Source organism: Ceratotherium simum, chromosome 28 (assembly GCF_057802395.1).
Source record: "Ceratotherium simum simum isolate JZ-2026a chromosome 28, ASM5780239v1, whole genome shotgun sequence".
NCBI lineage: Eukaryota > Metazoa > Chordata > Mammalia > Perissodactyla > Rhinocerotidae > Ceratotherium > Ceratotherium simum.
Genome location: NC_141927.1, coordinates 34,922,510 through 34,941,562, shown reverse-complemented (window position 1 = coordinate 34,941,562; position 19,053 = coordinate 34,922,510). Strand labels below are relative to the sequence as shown.

The 19,053-nt window shown below is 51.6% G+C and overlaps 1 protein-coding gene across 7 annotated transcripts in view; it reads left to right on the top strand.

The window, feature by feature from the left end:
- The window catches only part of FGFR1 (fibroblast growth factor receptor 1), a 48,632-nt gene extending 29,902 nt beyond the window's left edge, over positions 1–18,730 (top strand). For 2 of the 7 annotated variants that reach the window (XM_004428875.3, XM_087418528.1), the window contains 16 exons: positions 1,715–1,981; positions 3,362–3,451; positions 3,716–3,888; positions 6,292–6,415; positions 7,503–7,693; positions 9,624–9,768; positions 11,869–12,065; positions 12,936–13,081; positions 13,313–13,434; positions 14,507–14,617; positions 15,396–15,586; positions 16,370–16,492; positions 16,690–16,760; positions 17,098–17,235; positions 17,415–17,520; positions 17,639–18,730. In XM_004428875.3, coding sequence (XP_004428932.1) covers positions 1,715–1,981; positions 3,362–3,451; positions 3,716–3,888; positions 6,292–6,415; positions 7,503–7,693; positions 9,624–9,768; positions 11,869–12,065; positions 12,936–13,081; positions 13,313–13,434; positions 14,507–14,617; positions 15,396–15,586; positions 16,370–16,492; positions 16,690–16,760; positions 17,098–17,235; positions 17,415–17,520; positions 17,639–17,815 — 2,372 coding nt within the window. In that variant the 3' untranslated portion in view covers positions 17,816–18,730. Of the gene's footprint in view, positions 1–1,714; positions 1,982–3,361; positions 3,452–3,715; positions 3,889–6,291; positions 6,416–7,502; positions 7,694–8,721; positions 8,873–9,623; positions 9,769–11,868; positions 12,066–12,935; positions 13,082–13,312; positions 13,435–14,506; positions 14,618–15,395; positions 15,587–16,369; positions 16,493–16,689; positions 16,761–17,097; positions 17,236–17,414; positions 17,521–17,638 lie in introns of all 7 variants that reach the window. The other 5 variants (XM_087418532.1, XM_087418527.1, XM_087418530.1 and 2 more) reach the window with 5 other exon arrangements.
- Positions 18,731–19,053: the final 323 nt, after the last annotated feature.

Here is a 19,053-nt window from a genome sequence, read left to right as displayed (position 1 = left end):
TTGGCAATAGATGTTAGCTCAGAGCTGGTCTTCCTCAGCAAAAAGAGGAGGATTAGCATGGATGTTAGCTCAGGGCTGATCTTCCTCACAAAAAAAAAAAAAAGAAAGGAAGTCAATGAAGATACAGTGTGACTCTGCATATGTCATTATTGCATTATTCAGCAAGCATTTATTGAGTGCCTTTTGTGTACCAGGTACCCTACTAGGAGCTGGGGATTTAAAGGTAAATATGACAAGTCCCCATCTTCACAACTCAGTTGAGAAAGGGGACTTTCAGAGTGACAAGAGTGGTGGGAGGTCACCTGATGCAGACTGGGAGTCAGAAAAGGCTTTGAGGCAGAATTACCAGCCAGGCTGAGAACTGGAGGGCAAGTGGAGAGAACCCGGCGGAGACACACAGGGCCCTGCAGGGTGATGGGGTGCGGTGTGTGAGTGTGTGCGTTTCAGAGCCTCGTGCATCGGGGACCTGCAAGGAGTTCCAGGTGAGCCTCTGATGGGGAACCGGTGGTGAGAAAGAAATAAGGCCCCCAAGGCAGTGGAGATGTAAGTCAGGTGGTGAATGAGAGCTGCAACAAGTGCATTCTTCTGGTGAGGGAGGGACAGTTGGCAGAAGATGCCAGGAGCACGTGTGAACAACGTGGAAGGAGACAGAAACTGCATTTCCCCCCTGTTAGTGAAGAGGGGAGTGCTCATGAGCTGGGTAACAGCCTGGGATGATGGACTCTTTCGTGTGTCCGGCTCTAGGCCTTCCTGTTAGTGTAAGTGTGGAGTTGCTGGTGGTGAGAGGGATGGATGTGTGAATGGGGTCACATCAGATCTTGTGAGCTGGGGACCACCTGGGCTCCGGGGAAAAAGGGGAGAGGGAGTGGATGTGTGTGACAGTGTGTTGGGGAAGAGGAGGAGAGAGGTAAGGTGGGGATCTTTAGAGGGGGAGCCCTGCAGTGGGACGAGGAGAAAGGAGCTTTGTGTGCAACGGCTTATGCTGCCAGAGCAAGTGTGGGTTTTGTGGCAGCTGCAGGCCTCCGTTCCTAATATAGTCAAAAGCTCTGAAGCCTCTGGCCTGACACCTGTTAGCTGGAGGTTCCCCTGAGCTGACCTCTCCTTGGTCTGACTCTCCCACATATGCATCTCATGCATCTGACTCACTGCGGGGGGGCCACCTCTCCCTGCTGAATCACTTGAACTGAGAGCCCTGGTTGACAAATTGCCTTCTCTCAACTTGGGTGGGGACTGCTGGATTTTGAGGGGTGGGGTCGGTTCAACTGTTGCTGGGGAAAGGGGTGAGGCTGACCTAGCCAAAAGGAAATGGGGTGTTCCTCTGGGAACTGGCCGTTCTTCGCAAAGAACTGAGTTTGGGGAGGAGGGGCACTCTGGACACACAGAAGTCCTGGGGAGGGCCGGCCTTCCCTCCCCAGGATGGAGGGAAATGAAATGTGAACCGCTTAATGCTGCTACAGCTGCTTCCTAACTTTGCCTCTTTCTTCCTTTGACCTTTGGAGGAGTAGGGTAGAGAAGAAGAGATGGGGGTGCCCAGGTAGCCAGCCGTTTCCCAACTGATACGTATTCCGATTCCCACCTCCCTGGCTCTGTAGGCCCTGGGATGTTGCAGCTCAGTGTGGCTAGCATAATTCCCTTTGTCTCTCTCCTTCTTCCCTCTCCATTTCTTCCTCTCCCATTCCTTGGTTCCTCTTCCCGGCCCTGTGGGTGGCTGCAGCCCAGCCCTGGGGAGCCCCTGTGGAAGTGGAGTCCTTCCTGGTCCACCCTGGTGACCTGCTGCAGCTTCGCTGTCGGCTGCGGGACGATGTCCAGAGCATCAACTGGCTGCGGGATGGGGTACAGCTGGTGGAAAGCAACCGTACCCGCATCACAGGGGAGGAGGTGGAGGTGCGGGATTCCGTGCCCGCTGACTCCGGCCTCTACGCTTGCGTGACCAGCAGCCCCTCGGGCAGCGACACCACCTACTTCTCCGTCAATGTCTCAGGTTGGTAGCAAAGCCCCACCTTCACCCTCTCCCTGGACCCACCTCTCCAAATCTCTCTGCCAGTTTCAGGGGGAGGTGAACCTCCTCCCCTTCCATGATCTGCCCCCACTCTGCTTCAGAAACTGCTGCCCACTAACATTGCTCCCTGCCCGCTGCGTGGCTTAGCTCTCAGAGGGGTGACCAGGTGTGGGGGCCCCAGGCCAGAGATCTGGGGCTTGCAGATCTATCTTGGAGGTGATGGCTGATGCTCTTGGGTCAATAAGTCACTGTGACTTCTCCACCACAGCTTGCCCAGGTCTCCAGAGTGCTCCGCAGGACTCAGCTGCATCCTGTGTTCCCTTGCTATTTGGACTTGGTACTCGGCTTAGTGCTTAGAGCCCCAGAGTACGTGGCGAGGTCCCTACTGCAATGGGGAAGGATCCAGGTGCACCGCCATAGCCACAGGCTTTATGGGAAACATCTGTCCTCCAGTGTCCGGAGCTGTGTCAGGGCAGCCAGGGAACCTAGAGCTCTGTGACTTTGGGAATCTGCCACTTTTAGAATGCGACTTGCACAAAACTAAGATTAAGTGAAGTAAAGCTGAAATTTTCTTTACACCATTTGTGCAACCCAGGGTGTGGGCTTGGCCCCTCCTTCCCTCAGGCATCATTTAGGACCTGCCCCTAACTGAGGGACTTGCCTTCTTTATCTCCCTCCAGACCCCCAAAGCACTAGAAGGACTAGGAAAAGATCTGTCATGAACCCTGATTGGTGACCATGTGTGTCAGGCCTCCTCGTAAAAAGGGTGGATACTTGTTGGAGAGAGGTGTTGGCAGCCACAGTCGGTGTGGTGGGCTGCCTATCTGCTCTGGTTATGAAGAGCAGCTCCCAAACCTTAGCAGAAAAATTCTGGCTGAAGCTTGTTCAGCCCATGGCTTTGGAAATAGCTTCTGGTGCAGTGTGTCTAGATCTGCCTGGGTTTCCCGGTGGTTGGCAGTCCAAAGAAGGATGCAGGTGCCCTGGGTGCTAGTTCTGAGGCCCAGTGCCTCTGGGTGGTACCATGAGAGAGCCTGTGAATGCAGGGTGCAGTTAAAGAGGAGCCACTGCTCCTGATGGAACTGCCTGGTGTAACAGCTTCTGGGCAGAGAGGGGCAGTGCATTGGGTTGGGGAAGGAAGGGGACAAGCATAGAGCATGCAGTTCTTAAATAAACCACTTCTATCCCATGGAGAGACAGTCACTAAGGGAGGAGTGGACTGGGAGGCAATGTGGGGAGGGGGGTCTGCGTTCATCTGTAACTGGACTGGCCTTTATGTTCATGGGGTGGCTGTTGATAAGGATGGAAATCTAGAGAGTCCCTCTTCCCTTGGAGGGACCTCAGTGCCCCTTCTCCTTCACCTAGATGCTCTCCCTTCCTCGGAGGACGACGATGACGATGATGACTCCTCTTCAGAGGAGAAAGAGACAGATAACACCAAACCAAACCGTATGCGTGAGACACTGTTTCCTATCTTACTGCCCTGCGGGCCTGGGCACTGGGTTTGAGTGGGAAGGGGGAGGCTGGGAGAACGGGAGGAGGAGCGGGCATGTGGGGTCCTGATGCTTGGCCATGGGATCCCTCAGGCATCCAGATCAGTGCGGGCATTGTTCACAGGTGTTGGGTAGGTGGGCGTGGTGCCTCCAGATCCTGGCCTGGGCCCTTGCTGTTGAGCCTGACCGGCCCCCCTGCCTGTCTCTCTTGGCTTTCTCCGGGCAGCCGTGGCTCCATACTGGACATCCCCAGAAAAGATGGAAAAGAAATTGCATGCAGTGCCAGCTGCCAAGACAGTGAAGTTCAAATGCCCTTCCAGTGGGACTCCTAACCCCACTCTGCGCTGGTTAAAAAATGGCAAGGAATTCAAACCTGACCACAGGATTGGAGGCTACAAGGTATGTGTGTATATGTGAAAGTGAGAGTAAGAGGAACAGGAGAAGCTGACTTAGAAAATCCTTATTACATGACTTTAATTGTTTTAAATAATGCTTTCTAACTATAAAAGTAATGCATTTTAGAAAAATTTAAAATACAAAAACAAGTGCCAATAAGGTTAAAATTTTTTTGTCTTTTTTCTATGTATATGGTTTTTATGTAGTTGATCACGTTGTATATATAATTTCTTGTCTCTTGTTAACAATATAACATGAGTCTTTCACCATGCGTTTGAAAGAATTTTCATGGCTACGTAATATTCCATTATCAAAATGGCCCCTAATTTAATGAACTATTTTGGGATATTAGTTACTTTCTAGTTTTTCACTATTATAAATAATGCTGCAGTGAATATCTTTGTACTCAAATCTCTGTCAGCATTTTTAAATGTTCTCTCTTAGGACAGAGTGCTAGAAGTGAAGTTACTAGATCAAAGTATAAGCATTTTTAAGCCCTTGATGCGTATTTACTTAATTACTTTTTTCCTGGTAATTAGGTAATTTTATTCATTCATTCACCTATTCATTTATTACATGACCATTTCTTGAACACATCTTTCCAGAAAGTGAACACATCTTTCCTAGTAGGCAATAGAGTTTGAAGTACAATAAGATGACATAAAATTTTACTGTGATGTTTGCTCTAATGGAAGACAATGTGGATAATGAGTTGGGGTGTGATTTATTTTATTTTATTTTTTATTTTATTGAGATAACAGTTTCTTTCTTTTTTTTTTTTTTTTTTTTTGTGAGGAAGATCAGGCCTGAGCTAACATCCGTGCTAATCCTCCTCTTTTTGCTGAGGAAGACCGGCTCTGAGCTAACATCTATTGCCAATCCTCCTCCTTTTTTTTTCTTTTCCCCAAAGCCCCGGTAGATAGTTGTATGTCATAGTTGCACATCCTTCTAGTTGCTGTATGTGGGACACGGCCTTAGCATGGCCGGAGAAGCGGTGCATCGGTACGCGCCCAGGATCCGAACCCGGGCCGCCAGTAGCAGAGTGCGCGCACTTAACCGCTAAGCCACAGGGCTGGCCCCAACAGTTACTTTCTTAAAAGAGAAAATTAATTTGCCCTCCCACAGCAGAATGGGAGAATGACAAGCTCACTATACCTTTGCCAACAAATTTGATAGATGAAGGTATCTCATTGTTCTCTTGTGCGTTATTTTGCTTATTAACCAACTTAGAATTTTCACGTGTTAATAAGTGATTTCCAGTTCCTGTTGTGTAAGTTGTCTGTTCGTGTCCTTTGCCCATTTACATTTCTAGGAAGAACACCTTCATTGCAATCCCTTCTTTAGAGTCTCTGATCATCCTTATAATCCCTGTTTCTCTCCCATCTCACCCAGCTGCTCTTTTCTCATTAATCTTTTATAAGAAAAGCAGAGGAGATCAGAAAAAATAGGGAAACATCTTAAGTTAATTCACCAAACACTTAGCTGCTTCTCATTAATTTTGTATCAGAAAAGCAGAGGAGATCAGAAAAAATAGGGAAACATTTTAAATTAATTCACCAAACACTTACTGTATGCAAGTCAATGCAAAGCACTATGCTGCGAGGGTAGAGGCAGCACCCCTGCCCATAAATAATGTCCAGCCTCCCGGGAGGGAGACGTCCATGAGCACTGCCATGAGAAGCAGGCTATGATCAGTGCTTCAGCAGAGGTACAGAGGGACGAGGAGAACAAACAATTCTGACCGAGACTGGGCTAGAGGAGGTGGTTTTGGAAATGAGATGTCAAGGCAGACAGGGCCAGACTCTTGGCGGCGAGCTGTTCCTGCACAGGAACGGCGTGGACAGAGGCGCAGTGCTGGGAAAGTTCCTGGGGAACTTGGGAGGGTGCAGAGGCACATATGTCTGGATCACAGAGAGCTTTGGCTCTTGTGGGCAGACTTCCAGAGTTCCTCACAGCCATCTGCCAGATTCCTGATGTGTTCTTTTAGAGTGTAAATGGGCCAGGGGTGGGCAGGCTGGGCTCACTGTACAGCGCTCGGCGTGCTCTGTGCTCTGATTGGAGAGTAAGTGGCCACAGGGCGCCAACGCTCTGTGCTCTGATTGGAGGGTAGGTGCCACAGGGCGCCGACGCTCTGTGCTCTGATTGGAGGGTAGGTGCACAGGGCACGGACGCTCTGTGCTCTGGAGGGTAGGTGCCACAGGGCACGGACGCTCTGTGCTTTGATTGGAGGGTAGGTGCCACAGGGCGCCGTCGCTATGTGCTCTGATTGGAGGGTAGGTGCACAGGGCGCCGACACTCTGTGCTCTGATTGGAGGGTAAGCGCCACAAATCGCCAATGCCGCCATGTGGCTTTAGCCTCGTTTTCCTTCAGACCCTCAATGGAGCCCTTGGCATGTTTCCCTTCAGGTCCGTTATGCCACCTGGAGCATCATAATGGACTCGGTGGTGCCCTCTGACAAGGGCAACTACACTTGCATTGTGGAGAATAAGTATGGCAGCATTAACCACACCTACCAGCTCGACGTCGTGGGTAAGCAGGCAACAGAGAGGAGGTGCTTAGAGGAGGGGTGGGCATTGAGAAACAGCCATGGGGTCCAGGTTTACTTAGGGATAGTGTCAGGAGGGTGATGGCCATGATGGGCTCTGTCACCTTCAGCAGGTCACTTTCCTCTTGTGTGCCTGGCTTTTCTCCTCTGTAAATAGAGTTGAGAGGATCAGACTGAACTACCACTCATTGTAAAGTGAAAGGTGCTGTGTCAGTCTCCTGCAAGAGGTAACTGGAGTAGTGATGTTGAATTTAGCATAATAATAGCTATTGCTTTGTGAATGCCAGCAGTATGAAAGGGACTTTAAATACACGACCCACCCGCAATTCTTAGGCACCCCTGCAAGGTAGGCACTATTATTCCCACTATACAGAAGAGCAAACTGAGGCTCAGAGAAGTCAGATGCTAGTCAATACGTAACTCCAGGCCCGTGCTGACTCCACAGCATTGCATGAGACACTAGGAAGAATGTCACACCTCTAGGTGCTGTTACTGCAGCCTGTTCCTTCTAGAGGTTCTGAATCTCATTCTCTAGAGATCTTCAGGTAAAGAGTTTCACAGCCAGCATTCTCTCTTGGTTTTGAGGATATGGTGTAAAAGGAGCTTCTGGTCCAGGAGGTCTGGGGTAGGGTCTGAGATTCAGCATTTCCAACAGGCTCCTAGGTGATGCTGGTGCTGCTGCTTTTGGACGATGCTTTGAACAGCGAGAGTCTAAGCGACTGTAATTGTAGTTAAGGAGAAGTAGGCTGTGCTGAGGTCTGGGAGTGTGACTAAGTTATAGGGTTCTCCACTGAGGCAAGAGAGACTTCTTCTGTCTGTGAATATGGAGCATGGCCTTGGGGTGGAGATTCCTAATAGCTTAGGACCTGAGGAGAGGGTATCCCTTCTCCAGCTCAGGTTCGAGGAGCTAGGGCTCAGCAGAGGCCCTGGGAAGTGCACTGCCCATCACTAGGGAAGCTGAGGAGGAGCGCACTTCTCTTTGGTGGTCTTCAGGATGCCCTCGGTCAGCATCTCAGCCAGGAGCAGGCCATGGCAGGGCCTGATAAACCTCTCCTCTCCCTTCCTCCACAGAGCGGTCCCCTCACCGGCCCATCCTGCAGGCAGGGTTGCCTGCCAACAAGACAGTGGCCCTGGGCAGCAATGTGGAGTTCATGTGTAAGGTGTACAGTGACCCACAGCCCCACATCCAGTGGCTAAAGCACATCGAGGTGAATGGGAGTAAGATTGGTCCGGACAACCTGCCATATGTCCAGATCTTGAAGGTAATCTTGGCCCCAGTGTCTGTGGGCTGGGTGCTGGGAAGACCTATATCTCCCGGGGCCCAACGTGCCATGGTTGGGCTCAGTGCCTACGACTGGGACGCATCCCTTACCCTTCAGGCACATGCTGCATCTCATCTAGGGACCTAGCCACATTCTCCAGGACTAGTGACAGGTCACAGGGTAGAGGGGTGATGGGAACAGAGGGCTGGGGGAGTGGGCATTGCTGGTTTCTAAAGAGCTTTGAGAGTGACTTTGCTTGGGCTTTGGGGTCAGCTATTCAAGGAGGGCCTTTGGACTCCTGCTTTTCCACTGCCCAGGGCCAAAGCCTTTCTAGCGAGTGTTTCTCAGTCTCTGCCCTGCTTCCCAGGCCACGTTCTTTCTGGCAGGTGGGGTGAATGATAAGGCCACAGCTTAGGTAGAGTTGGAAAAGCAAATGCCACAGGTAAATTCTAAGCAGTATCAGGCGTAATGGCATTTTCTTCCTTTTTCCTCTACTCCCAGACTTTGGTTGTCCCTGAATGCTCCATTAATCCAGGGAAGGTAATTTTCTAACTCTCCAGTGGATCTTGCAACAGGAAGTAACCAGAAGCTGGGAAAGTTGTTTACCTCCTGGTCCCAGAGTCAGACTTCATCCTCCCCTGGCTTGGCTGTCCCCAAGATTTACTGTCCATCCCTTCTCTTTGCTACTGGTGCTGGAACTGCCGTGTAGGAATTGGGGCCGTGGCCTTGGGCCTTGGCCACCGTCTCCATTCACAATCCCCGCCCTAGTCCTGGAGGAGAGAGTTTAACACAAACAGAGTGGTTGATGGGCGCAGTGATTTTTTTTTTTTTTAAGTTTATTTTCAGTCAGACGCTTTGAACGTTTGAAGTCAGCTTGTTTTGTCCTACTAAAAAGGGAAGGATGATAAATCTCACTTAACGACTCCCTTGTCTCAGCTCCCTGGGCCTGCCTTAATGTTACACAGGAGCAGAGTATGGCCACATCTCAGTGTTGCCCAACTGACTGGCTTGTCGTTGGTTTGTTCCAGCATTCGGGGATTAATAGCTCGGATGCGGAGGTGCTGACCCTGTTCAATGTGACAGAGGCCCAGAGCGGGGAGTATGTGTGTAAGGTTTCCAATTATATTGGTGAAGCTAACCAGTCTGCGTGGCTCACTGTCACCAGACCTGTGGCGAAAGGTAATGGGGAGCTGGAGGGGACCCTGTGCTGGGAGTTTGATTTAGGCCCCACACTGCTGGGGCAGGTGGGGGAGCCAGCGCCCGACTCTCCGTTATCCTGCTGCATTCTTAGTGCCCAGAGCCATGGAAAAATACCCGGCCTGGGAGGCTGGTTTGGTTTGGTACTGTGTTGGTGTCAGCTCCTTTGTGCCTTCTGTGTGCCCCTTGGCTGCGTGTGCACTGAGGGGACAGCCTTGCTGTGTTGTGAATGATACTGCAGACTGAAGGTGGAGTGGTAGATGAGAGAAGGGACCAGGCGGTCTCTTGCAAACTAGTGTGTGTAGGCTGTGTGTGTGTGTGTGTGTGTGTGTGTGTGTGTGAGTGACTGCAGCACCCTTCCATCCCTCCTGTGTGTGCCCTCTGACTTTCTTTACCTGAAACCAAACAGCCCCCCACCTGCCGGGCCCCATTTCTCCATGCTGCCCACCGCCCGCATGCTGGGATGGGCCAGGGGCTGCCAGCGTGTGGTGAAGGGTCGTAACCCGCCGTCGTCGTGTCAGGTCTGCCAGAGTTCCTCCCTCAGGGTCCCACGCTCTTCCTCTAACAGGTCTCGCTGCCTGGTGGGTTTTGTCTGTTCGTTGTTGCACAGGAGACGCTGGGGAACATTCCTTCCTCTGGTTTTTCCCCCTTCTCTTTCTCCCTCCCTTTCTCTGTGTCTCTTAGAGGTCTCACGTCCTGTGCTTGTCCATTTTGCTTCCGTTGTCTCTTCTAGACTGCCGGAGTTAATACCACCGACAAAGAGATGGAAGTGCTTCACTTAAGGAATGTCTCCTTTGAGGACGCGGGGGAGTATACGTGCTTGGCGGGTAACTCTATCGGACTCTCCCATCACTCTGCATGGTTGACCGTTCTGGAAGGTATACAAAGTACTGTACTTCTCCTCTCGATGTCCTGCCTTCACCACGGGCACGGGGGGAGCATGCATTGCAGGGCTGGGGGAGATAGAGCTGGGAGAGGAGTGGGCTCCCTGGGCCAGCAGGCAGCTCCAGCAGTTTGTCCAGCCTTGAGGGTCGAATCCTCTTGGCTCACACAGGAGCTTTCCTCGTTTTGCAGGAACACGGAGGCCTCTCACCTGTCCACCTGCATCTGATTCTCCCCTTGGCCAGTGCAATGCATGCATGGGATCTGGATTTAACCTGCAGCCAGGCTCTCCTCCAGGGCAGGCTCCTTCCATCCTTGGGTCCAGCAGCCTTCCCTAACTTGTCAGATCTTTTTTTGCCAGCCCCAAAAGTCTCAGAAAGGGCCCCCACTCCTCCTCTAGCTGAATGTAGGCAATCTGTAAGGAGGGGCTTGCTGCTTGCGAGGAACAGTGTTAGCCCACCCTCCCATGCTGCCATCCTCTGATCTCGGAGGAGGAGAGGCTCTTCTAGCACCTCTAGTCAACTTGAGCTGCTTTAAGTAAGGCCTGTCTCAGCAGCCGCAGGGGCCTTGATGGTGCCCATTTATCCTCTTTGGCTGCTGGCATTTCTCCTCTTCCAAGAGGGGAAGTCTGTGTGTTGGGCCGGGGAGGAAGGAGCCTGCAGCCTGCTCAGGGTGGTGGGCTGGCACCTGCAGGGCTGGAGCTGGTTGTGGCTGCCTCTCTGAGCGTCCCGCATGTGGGTCTGGGCGCTGTGCTGTCCTTGTTACTGCTGACACTGTCCTCTTCTCTTCTCTCTCCCTGGCTCCTCCTCTGTCCTGCTTGCCCAGCGGGGTCTGATAACGCCCCTGCTTGAGGCTGAGAAGCGTTCTGTTTTTGTCATTGTCACTGTCTTTGTCCCGTGTGTGCTCCCAGTCAGTTGTCTTCTGTGTGCTCCCAGTCAGTTGTCTTCGTTTCTCAACACTGGGGAAAGAGAAAAACAGAAACACTTCTCCTTGTTTTCAGCTCTGCGCTCTCCTTGTCAGGCCTCGGGATGTGCTCTTTGGGCTCAGTTGGGTCACACCTAGGGCCTCTCTGGGGAGGCCCTGGGTGCCTGCCTCTGTGGCTGGTGTCTTCGGAAGGGGAGGATTGGGAGGAGAGCTGTGGAAGGAAGAGGGACATTTGCACCGGTGGGGAAGGAGTGTTGTGAAGCCGGCCCTGCCAGTGTTGGATGTAAACCCTCCTGGCCTCTCTTGTGGAAGGGAAGGGCAGATTGAACTGGATGGGCTTCCATGGGAACAGGGTGAATTCTAAATCGAAAGTGGGAGAAGACAATAAAACAACCCTCCCACCACCCGATTTCCTTTTTCAGTTTTAGGAGTTAGGGTTTGTGAGTAGAATTCTTAAGAACTGCAGACAAGTTTACGTTTTCATCTAGAGCAGTCCAGACATGTTTGGAAATTAAGTCAGTTTTGCCTGTGGTTTGGCTCAGTGTAAATATCTACATGTCTGACATGACACAGATGACATAGGCAAAAGGTGAGATATTAAGTTGGGACACAGACACTCCCTTTCCTCCCTCCCTCCTTTGCCCTCATTCTGTGAGTCTCACTATATGCTAGGCGCTGTGCCCACAGAAACGAACAAGGCGCCATCCCGGCCCTCAAGGCATTTATGGACTATCAGGGACAAAAGACTCATAAACAGTTTGTCTGTCCCCATGTGATAGGTGTATGCACCAAGTGCCGAGGCGCTGCAGAGAAGAGCCATATGTCCAAGAGGCGACTGAGAAAGGCCCTTGCAGGATACCTGGTACCTGTCTAGCCTAGCAGTCCAGCTGGGCAAGGAGGCTCCTGAATTAATGAGGATGAGCCTCGTGTAGCAACATAGTTTTATCCTTCCCTCTTGAGGGGTTCAAGTCAGGATCAGGAAGCCCCAAAGATCCCAGGATCTCTGATCCACTCAGTACCAGAACCCCAATCCTAGCTAGGAGCTGGCTTGGTTCTTCTCTGCCCTAAAGATTCCCAGAGGAAAGGAAATGGGTATTGTTTTTCTTATGGAGCTGGGACCCTAGTGGACTGGGCCCCCAGAGCCTGCTAACACCCTCTTCACACTGACTCAGCCCTGGAAGAGAGACCGGCGGTGATGACCTCGCCCCTGTACCTGGAGATTATCATCTATTGCACGGGGGCCTTCCTTATCTCCTGCATGGTGGGCTCTGTCATCATCTACAAGATGAAGAGTGGCACCAAAAAGAGTGACTTCCACAGCCAGATGGCCGTGCACAAGCTGGCCAAGAGCATCCCTCTGCGCAGACAGGTAACAGAAAGTAGATAGGGGATTTGCACACTCTGCATCGCCTTCTCCCCCTGTGCCCCCAGGGGCTTCTCCAGGACCCTCTAATGCCCTGCCCTCTCCACTGTCCCCAGCCTACCGCTTCAGGCTTTGCTTTCTATCTTCTGGGCCAACGGCTGTGGAATGTCCTGACCCAAGTGCTCCAGAGTCAGGTTCCAAGCTGTTCTAGCCCATGAATTCCGTATGCCCACCATAGCCCAACTTCAAGTCCCCTGCTCTCCTGGCACGTGCACTGGGAGAAAGTCCTAGCTGGGCTGAATGTGCAGCTGATATTTCGCATTTGAACTGTCCTCAAGGGCCAGTTAGAGGTGCAGAGATAAAAAGTCTAGGACCTGAGTTGGACCTGACTCTCCTGGGTGCCTACCCTCCCCTGGTCCAAGGAAATGGAACAGAAGGTGAAGGTGTGTGGAAGGAGTGAACAGTCACTCAGAACTGTGCTAGTTCTGGAAGGTGCTTTGGGACTTAGGAATCCATAATCTGAGGCAGGGTTTTCTAAAGGATTGAGACAAGAATAGAGTTGTTATCGCAATAAGTTATAAAATGTCGGTTTGGAAGGCGTACCTTTGGTCTGCTCACGTTAAAGGTGAGTAAACTGAAGCCCAGAAAGGCTAGGTGGTGGTGAAAATAAGTCAGTTTTAGAACTTAGGTCTAAAGTTCTAAGTTCTAAAATTCTAAAGACCTCTTGCGGTGCTTCTGACACTCTGTGTTGGGGAAGGAACATCAGATGACAGATATGTACCTCTGCCCCTGGTGAAAAGCCCTGACTAGGATGTGGAGGAACCTAAACCACTTCCCCCCTCCTCGCTAGAAAGGTGACTCCACATTTCCCTGTAGGTGTCAGCCGACTCCAGCGCGTCCATGAACTCCGGGGTTCTGCTGGTTCGGCCCTCACGTCTCTCCTCCAGCGGAACCCCCATGTTGGCTGGGGTCTCCGAATATGAGCTTCCGGAAGACCCTCGCTGGGAGCTGCCTCGGGACAGGTAATACTGTAACTCTCAACTTCTGAGGGAGTCCACTGCTTGTTATTCTAATGGTGGAAGCTGTGTGTCCTAGGACCTTCTAGGGAGTGAAGGTCACCAGAGGCATCCAGAAATCATAAGTTCCACTTTCTGCTCTCAGTTGGGTCAAATATGGAGAGGTGGAGATGGGATGTGCTCTCAAGGTTTGAACTTTACCAACCCAACTTATACTATCCTTTGTTTCCCCAAAAGACTGGTTTTAGGCAAACCCCTGGGAGAGGGCTGCTTTGGGCAGGTGGTGTTGGCGGAGGCCATTGGGCTGGACAAAGACAAACCCAACCGTGTAACCAAAGTGGCTGTGAAGATGTTGAAGTGTAAGTGATGTTTCAGTCCTTGCAAAAATGATCCCTTCCCTTTCCAAGCAAACTGTGGGCCTCAGGCCAAGTGGAGCACCGTCTCTGGTGTTCTTTCATTGCCCACACCTGCTACACGGCCTGCCTAGGGCTGCCTGGCAGTAGAGGGGGCATTGTGCACCTCGACATTGCCATAATCTCACTTTGTTCCTTGGTGTCAGCCTGGGTTGTGGTCAGGTGTTTATTCTAGATTCCACTGCTAGCTGATTTTCCTTACGATATCCTCTGCCCCACTCATTACCATGTACAGTGGTCCCCCCTTATCCACAGTTTCACTTTCTGTGGTTTCAGTCACCCTTGGTCAAATTTTAAATTGTATGCTGTGCTGAGTAGCGTGATGAAATCTCATGCTATTCCACTCTATCCCTCTTGGGACTTGAATTATCCCTTTGTCCAGCGTATCCATCCTGTATACACCACTGGCCTATTAGTCACTTAGTAGCCATCTCGGTTATCAGATCAACTGTAGCAGTATCACAGTGCTTGTGTTCAAGCAGCCCTTATTTTACCTAATAATGGCCCCAAAGCGCAAGAGTAATGATGTGGCAATTCGGATATGCCAAGGAGCCATAAAGTGCTTCCTTTAAGTGAAAAGTGAAAGTTCTCAACTTAATAAGAAAAAAAACCATATGCTGAGATTGCTAAGATCTATAATAAGAATGAATCTTCTATCTGTGAAACTGTAAAGAAGTGAAAAAAAAATTCATGCTAGCTTTGCTGTCACACCTCAAATATGTATGTATAGGAAAAAACATAATATATATAGGGTTCAGTACTATCCACGGTTTTAGGCACCCACTGAGGGTCTTGGAAGGTATCCCCCACAGATGAGGGGGGACTACTGTATTGCAACAACGGCTCGCATGACAAGAAAGGGAAAATAAATTTGGAAGTGAAAAAGGGAGGAGAGGTGCACATTCAGGAGAAAAGGGACTCCTCAGGCATACACCTCGTCCCTTCTCCTTAGCCTTTCTCTTGTCACCGTCCCTTCCAAAGTAAATGAGTCTCATCTCCTTCTCTGGTTTGTATGAAGCGGATGCAACAGAGAAAGACCTGTCAGACCTGATCTCAGAAATGGAGATGATGAAGATGATCGGGAAGCACAAGAACATCATCAACCTGCTGGGGGCCTGCACGCAGGATGGTAGGCACTAAGCCAGACCAGTTTTCCCACCCCATCTGGGTTAGGGTCTCAGACGGGAACCTGGGCCTCTGCTCAATTCCTGGTGTCTATCAGGAAGACGATAATGAGCAGGGGTCTCAGTGACCAGCCATCTCTCAGCCACGCTTAAGGAAGTGGGTTAAGAAGAAAGGCAGAGGGCTGGCCTGGTGGAGTAGCGGTTAAGTGCGTGCGCTCTGCTGCTGGCGGCCCGGGTTCAGATCCCAGGCACGCACCATCACACCGCTTGTCAGGCCATACTGTGGCAGCATCCCACATCAATGGAGGAAGATCGGCATGGATGTTAGCTCAGGGCCAGTCTTCCTCAGCAAAAAGAGAAGGATTGGCATGGATGTTAGCTCAGGGCTGATCTTCCTCACAAAAAAAAAAAGGATTAAGAAGAGAGGCAGATTTAGCAATAGTAGGAATGTATTTCTCAGGTCTGGGTTGATGCCCATTGGTGTTCATCTGAAATATGGGTACCTAGATTCACATATACAGAGTGTGGATAGGAACGGGTGAGTAATTATGGTCTAGCTTAGGGCTGTTACCCCCCATCTTTGCTCGGGAACTTTCTGGACTATGCTGGGAAGAATTATTTCCTTGACTTTCTTTGGGTAGTGGAGTGAGATTCCCTGGTTCTCTAAAGGGGAAATTGGGATAAACGCATGGTGTGCCGTTGGGGGTGGAGTTTCCTCAGGGTGAAGCTAAATCCTCATGCCTGCCTGCCTGATGTGATGGCCTCTTCATCCTCTCCTCCCAGGGCCTTTGTACGTCATCGTGGAGTATGCCTCCAAGGGCAACCTACGGGAGTACCTGCAGGCCCGGAGGCCTCCTGGGCTGGAATACTGTTACAACCCCAGTCACAACCCCGAGGAGCAGCTCTCCTCCAAGGACCTGGTATCCTGCGCCTACCAGGTGGCCCGAGGCATGGAATATCTCGCCTCCAAGAAGGTGTGGCGCCTGAGCCCTCCGGGGTGAAGTCAGGGTGGGAACAGGGCCCCCCTCGTATGCCAGTGTATGACATAATCCGTCGGTGCCGTCGTCGACATGTTGAGCACTGACTGCATGTGCTGTCTTAGGCTTTCAAGGTCGTCAGTCAGGAGAGCCAGCACAGCCTAGTGGCCTTGGGGTCAGAATGGATTAGGTTCAAGTCTGTGCGCTGCCACTTCCTGCGTAGCCTCAGGCAGCTACTTAACATCTTGTATTTCTTCAAATATAAAATAAGAATGGTTATGGGAGTGAGATGAAGTTGTGTGCGAGTGGTAAGTACAGTTTTGGGTGCTCAGTAAGTGGTGGCTCTGTTTGAGCCCCGGCCCAGCGTGGATATGCTGCGTCTGGGGAGACAGGGCTCGAGATCACACGCTTGTACAGACTGGACAGAAGCATAAATGTCAGGTTTTCCCGGTGCGAATCCAAAGCTCAGAGTTAGGAGGACCAGGAAAGGAGGCAGATATGGAGGGTTTGCTAAAGTGACTGGGAGGCTTGGAGCCGGAGGTGTTTGAATGGCTGGGTTTGAAGTGGAGGAGGGACATTCTGGCAGGGAACTAGCAGGGTGGTGTGGCAGAAGGCCTGCGAGGGGAGTGGGCCTGCCTGCCAGCTAGAGCGTGAGTGCTGGAGTACAGGGTGACTCAGACGTGCTGATGCACGTTCTACAGCTGTCGACCCCTCACCTGCATGCCACCCTCCTCTCTCCCATCTCTCCCTCCCCCGGCGTCCCCTCCTCTCTCCCCACAGTGTATCCACCGAGACCTGGCCGCCAGGAATGTCTTGGTGACGGAGGACAACGTGATGAAGATTGCAGACTTTGGCCTAGCTCGGGACATTCACCACATCGACTACTATAAAAAGACGACCAATGTAAGTGCTGATGATGCCGCTAGGCACGTGTCCTGTACCCAGGACTCTGCTCCACCAGGCTTTCTCCCACTTAGATGTCTCTGCTGTAGCCCAGCACCAGTCGCTTTGCCTGCCCAAATCCAGTCCTGCACGCACCCCTACTTATCTCCTCTTGCCCTGCATTGGGCCACTCGCAGTCTCCCCTCTGTTGCTTGCAGGGCCGACTGCCCGTGAAGTGGATGGCACCCGAGGCGTTATTTGACCGCATCTACACCCACCAGAGTGATGTGTGAGTTTGCAATAAGCAGTTGCCAGGGATACTTGGGATGAAGAATTTCCAGTACAATAGAGTCCTGTATTCTCCTCTGGGAGATGAGGGTCTCCTTCCATCTCTGAGAGAAAAAACAAAACATTGTACGTATCCATTCCCTTTGTTGTCCGAGGTTGAAAGGCCAATCTGTTCTTGAGCACTGTCCCCTTGTAGTCTCCCTGGAATTAAGGATTTATGTTGGGGATGGTGGGTTCAGGCTAAGTATCTGACATGCTGGTGAAGGAGAGATGGAAAGGTCTCTAGGTTGGCCTAGCTCTGTGCCCAGAAGACCCAGTGGCTCTGTGCTCATTCACAGGTGGTCTTTTGGGGTGCTCCTGTGGGAAATCTTCACTCTGGGTGGCTCCCCATATCCTGGTGTGCCTGTGGAGGAGCTTTTCAAGCTGCTGAAGGAAGGTCATCGTATGGACAAGCCCAGCAACTGCACCAACGAGCTGTAAGCATGAGAAGATACCCGATGTCCTGAGCCAGGCCCCGGGGGAGGCATGGGTTTGACGGGTGTTTAGCTAGATAAAGCAGGCCTTCCCACTCGTTCCTCGCATAGTCCCTCCACCACGAGCCTTTTAATCTATCTGCTTATGTACTTCCTCCCCTGACCTGACAATCCTGCCGCAGGTACATGATGATGCGAGATTGTTGGCATGCAGTACCCTCTCAGAGACCTACCTTCAAGCAGCTGGTGGAAGACCTGGACCGCATTGTGGCCTTGACCTCCAACCAGGTGAGGCTGTCCCATCCTAGAACTTCAGTCGTCATCAGTCAGGTACATCTCTGTGAATTAATACTGCCCCAGGGAGGAGAGTGCCGGATCCACTGTTCCTTTGTCTCTCCTATCACAGGAGTACCTGGACCTGTCAATGCCCCTGGACCAATACTCTCCCAGCTTTCCCGACACCCGAAGCTCTACCTGTTCCTCAGGGGAGGATTCCGTTTTCTCTCATGAGCCATTGCCTGAGGAGCCCTGTCTGCCCCGACACCCAGCCCAGCTTGCCAATGGTGGACTCAAACGACGCTGACTAGCACCCCAGCACTCCCCCTCCCCAAACTCCATCATCAGCTGTAACCTTCACCCACCACTCCCTGTTGGACTCACTGCCTTCCCTTTTGCCCCCTTCCTGCTGGCAGGAGCCAGCCGCCTACTTGAGGCCTTCCTGTTTGGCCTGCCTTCACCCCACTGAGCTCACCTCTCTTCCTCCTCCTCCTCCTCTGAACCTGCTTGTGAGAGAGGGGAGCAGAGAGGCAGGTACTTGCTGATGGCCACTTTGTTCCCTCCTAGATGTTGGACCAAGACCCCTCCCTGCCCCTTGGCACTGCCTGGAGGGTTGGGGAGTGGGAGCTGAGCAGGCATGCAAGTGAGAGCTGACGGAGCTTTCCCGTGTTGGTTTTGTCTGCTTTGCCATAACCCGTAAGCCCCTGTGTTTTGGTGGCAGGTGCCTCGCCCTCAGGGCTACAGCAGTAGTGAGAGGAGGCCAGTGCTTCAGGCCTCCTTGAAGGCCACCTCTGCTCCAGATGGATGGTGCCAGTGGCTTATTAATTCCGATACTAATTTGCTTTGCTGACCAAATACCTGGTACCAGAGGATGGGGAGGCGAAGGCTGGGAGCAGTGTCGTGGCCCTGGGGCCCAGCCCCGAACTGGGGGCTTTGTACATAGCTATGAAGAAAACACAAAGTGTATAAATCTGAGTATATATTTACATGTCTTTTTAAAAGGGTCGTTACCAGAGATTTACCCGTTGGGTAAGATGCTCCTGGTGGCTGGGAGGCATCAGTTGCTATATATTAAAAACAAAGAAAAAAGAAAAAAAAGGAAAATGTTTTTAAAAAGGTCATATATTTTTTGCTACTTTTGCTGTTTTATTTTTTTAAATTATGTTCTAAACCTATTTTCAGTTTAGGTCCCTCAATAAAAATTGCTGCTGCTTCATTTTTATATGGGCTGTGTGAGAAGGGAGAGAATGTCAGCTGAAAAGGAGCCAGGCTAACGGGCCCTGGGGCTGTGTCTGTCCAGAGGGCACTGCACGCACCCTGCAGTTTCCTCCTAACCTCTTCCTCTTAGGTCCTGCACCGAGACCTCCGGGACAAACCTCCTACCTCTCCGATGCTTTTGGAAAGGCAGGAAGAGAAGACGTCTGTGTAACAGGCAGGGGCCTCCTGTCAGTGCACCAGAGGCGCTGGGCCCAGAGCCAAGGCCCGGCCGCCCTCAACCGCAGATTGCTTCCTGAGAGGAAACTGGTGGGGTTGGGTGGGGTCGGA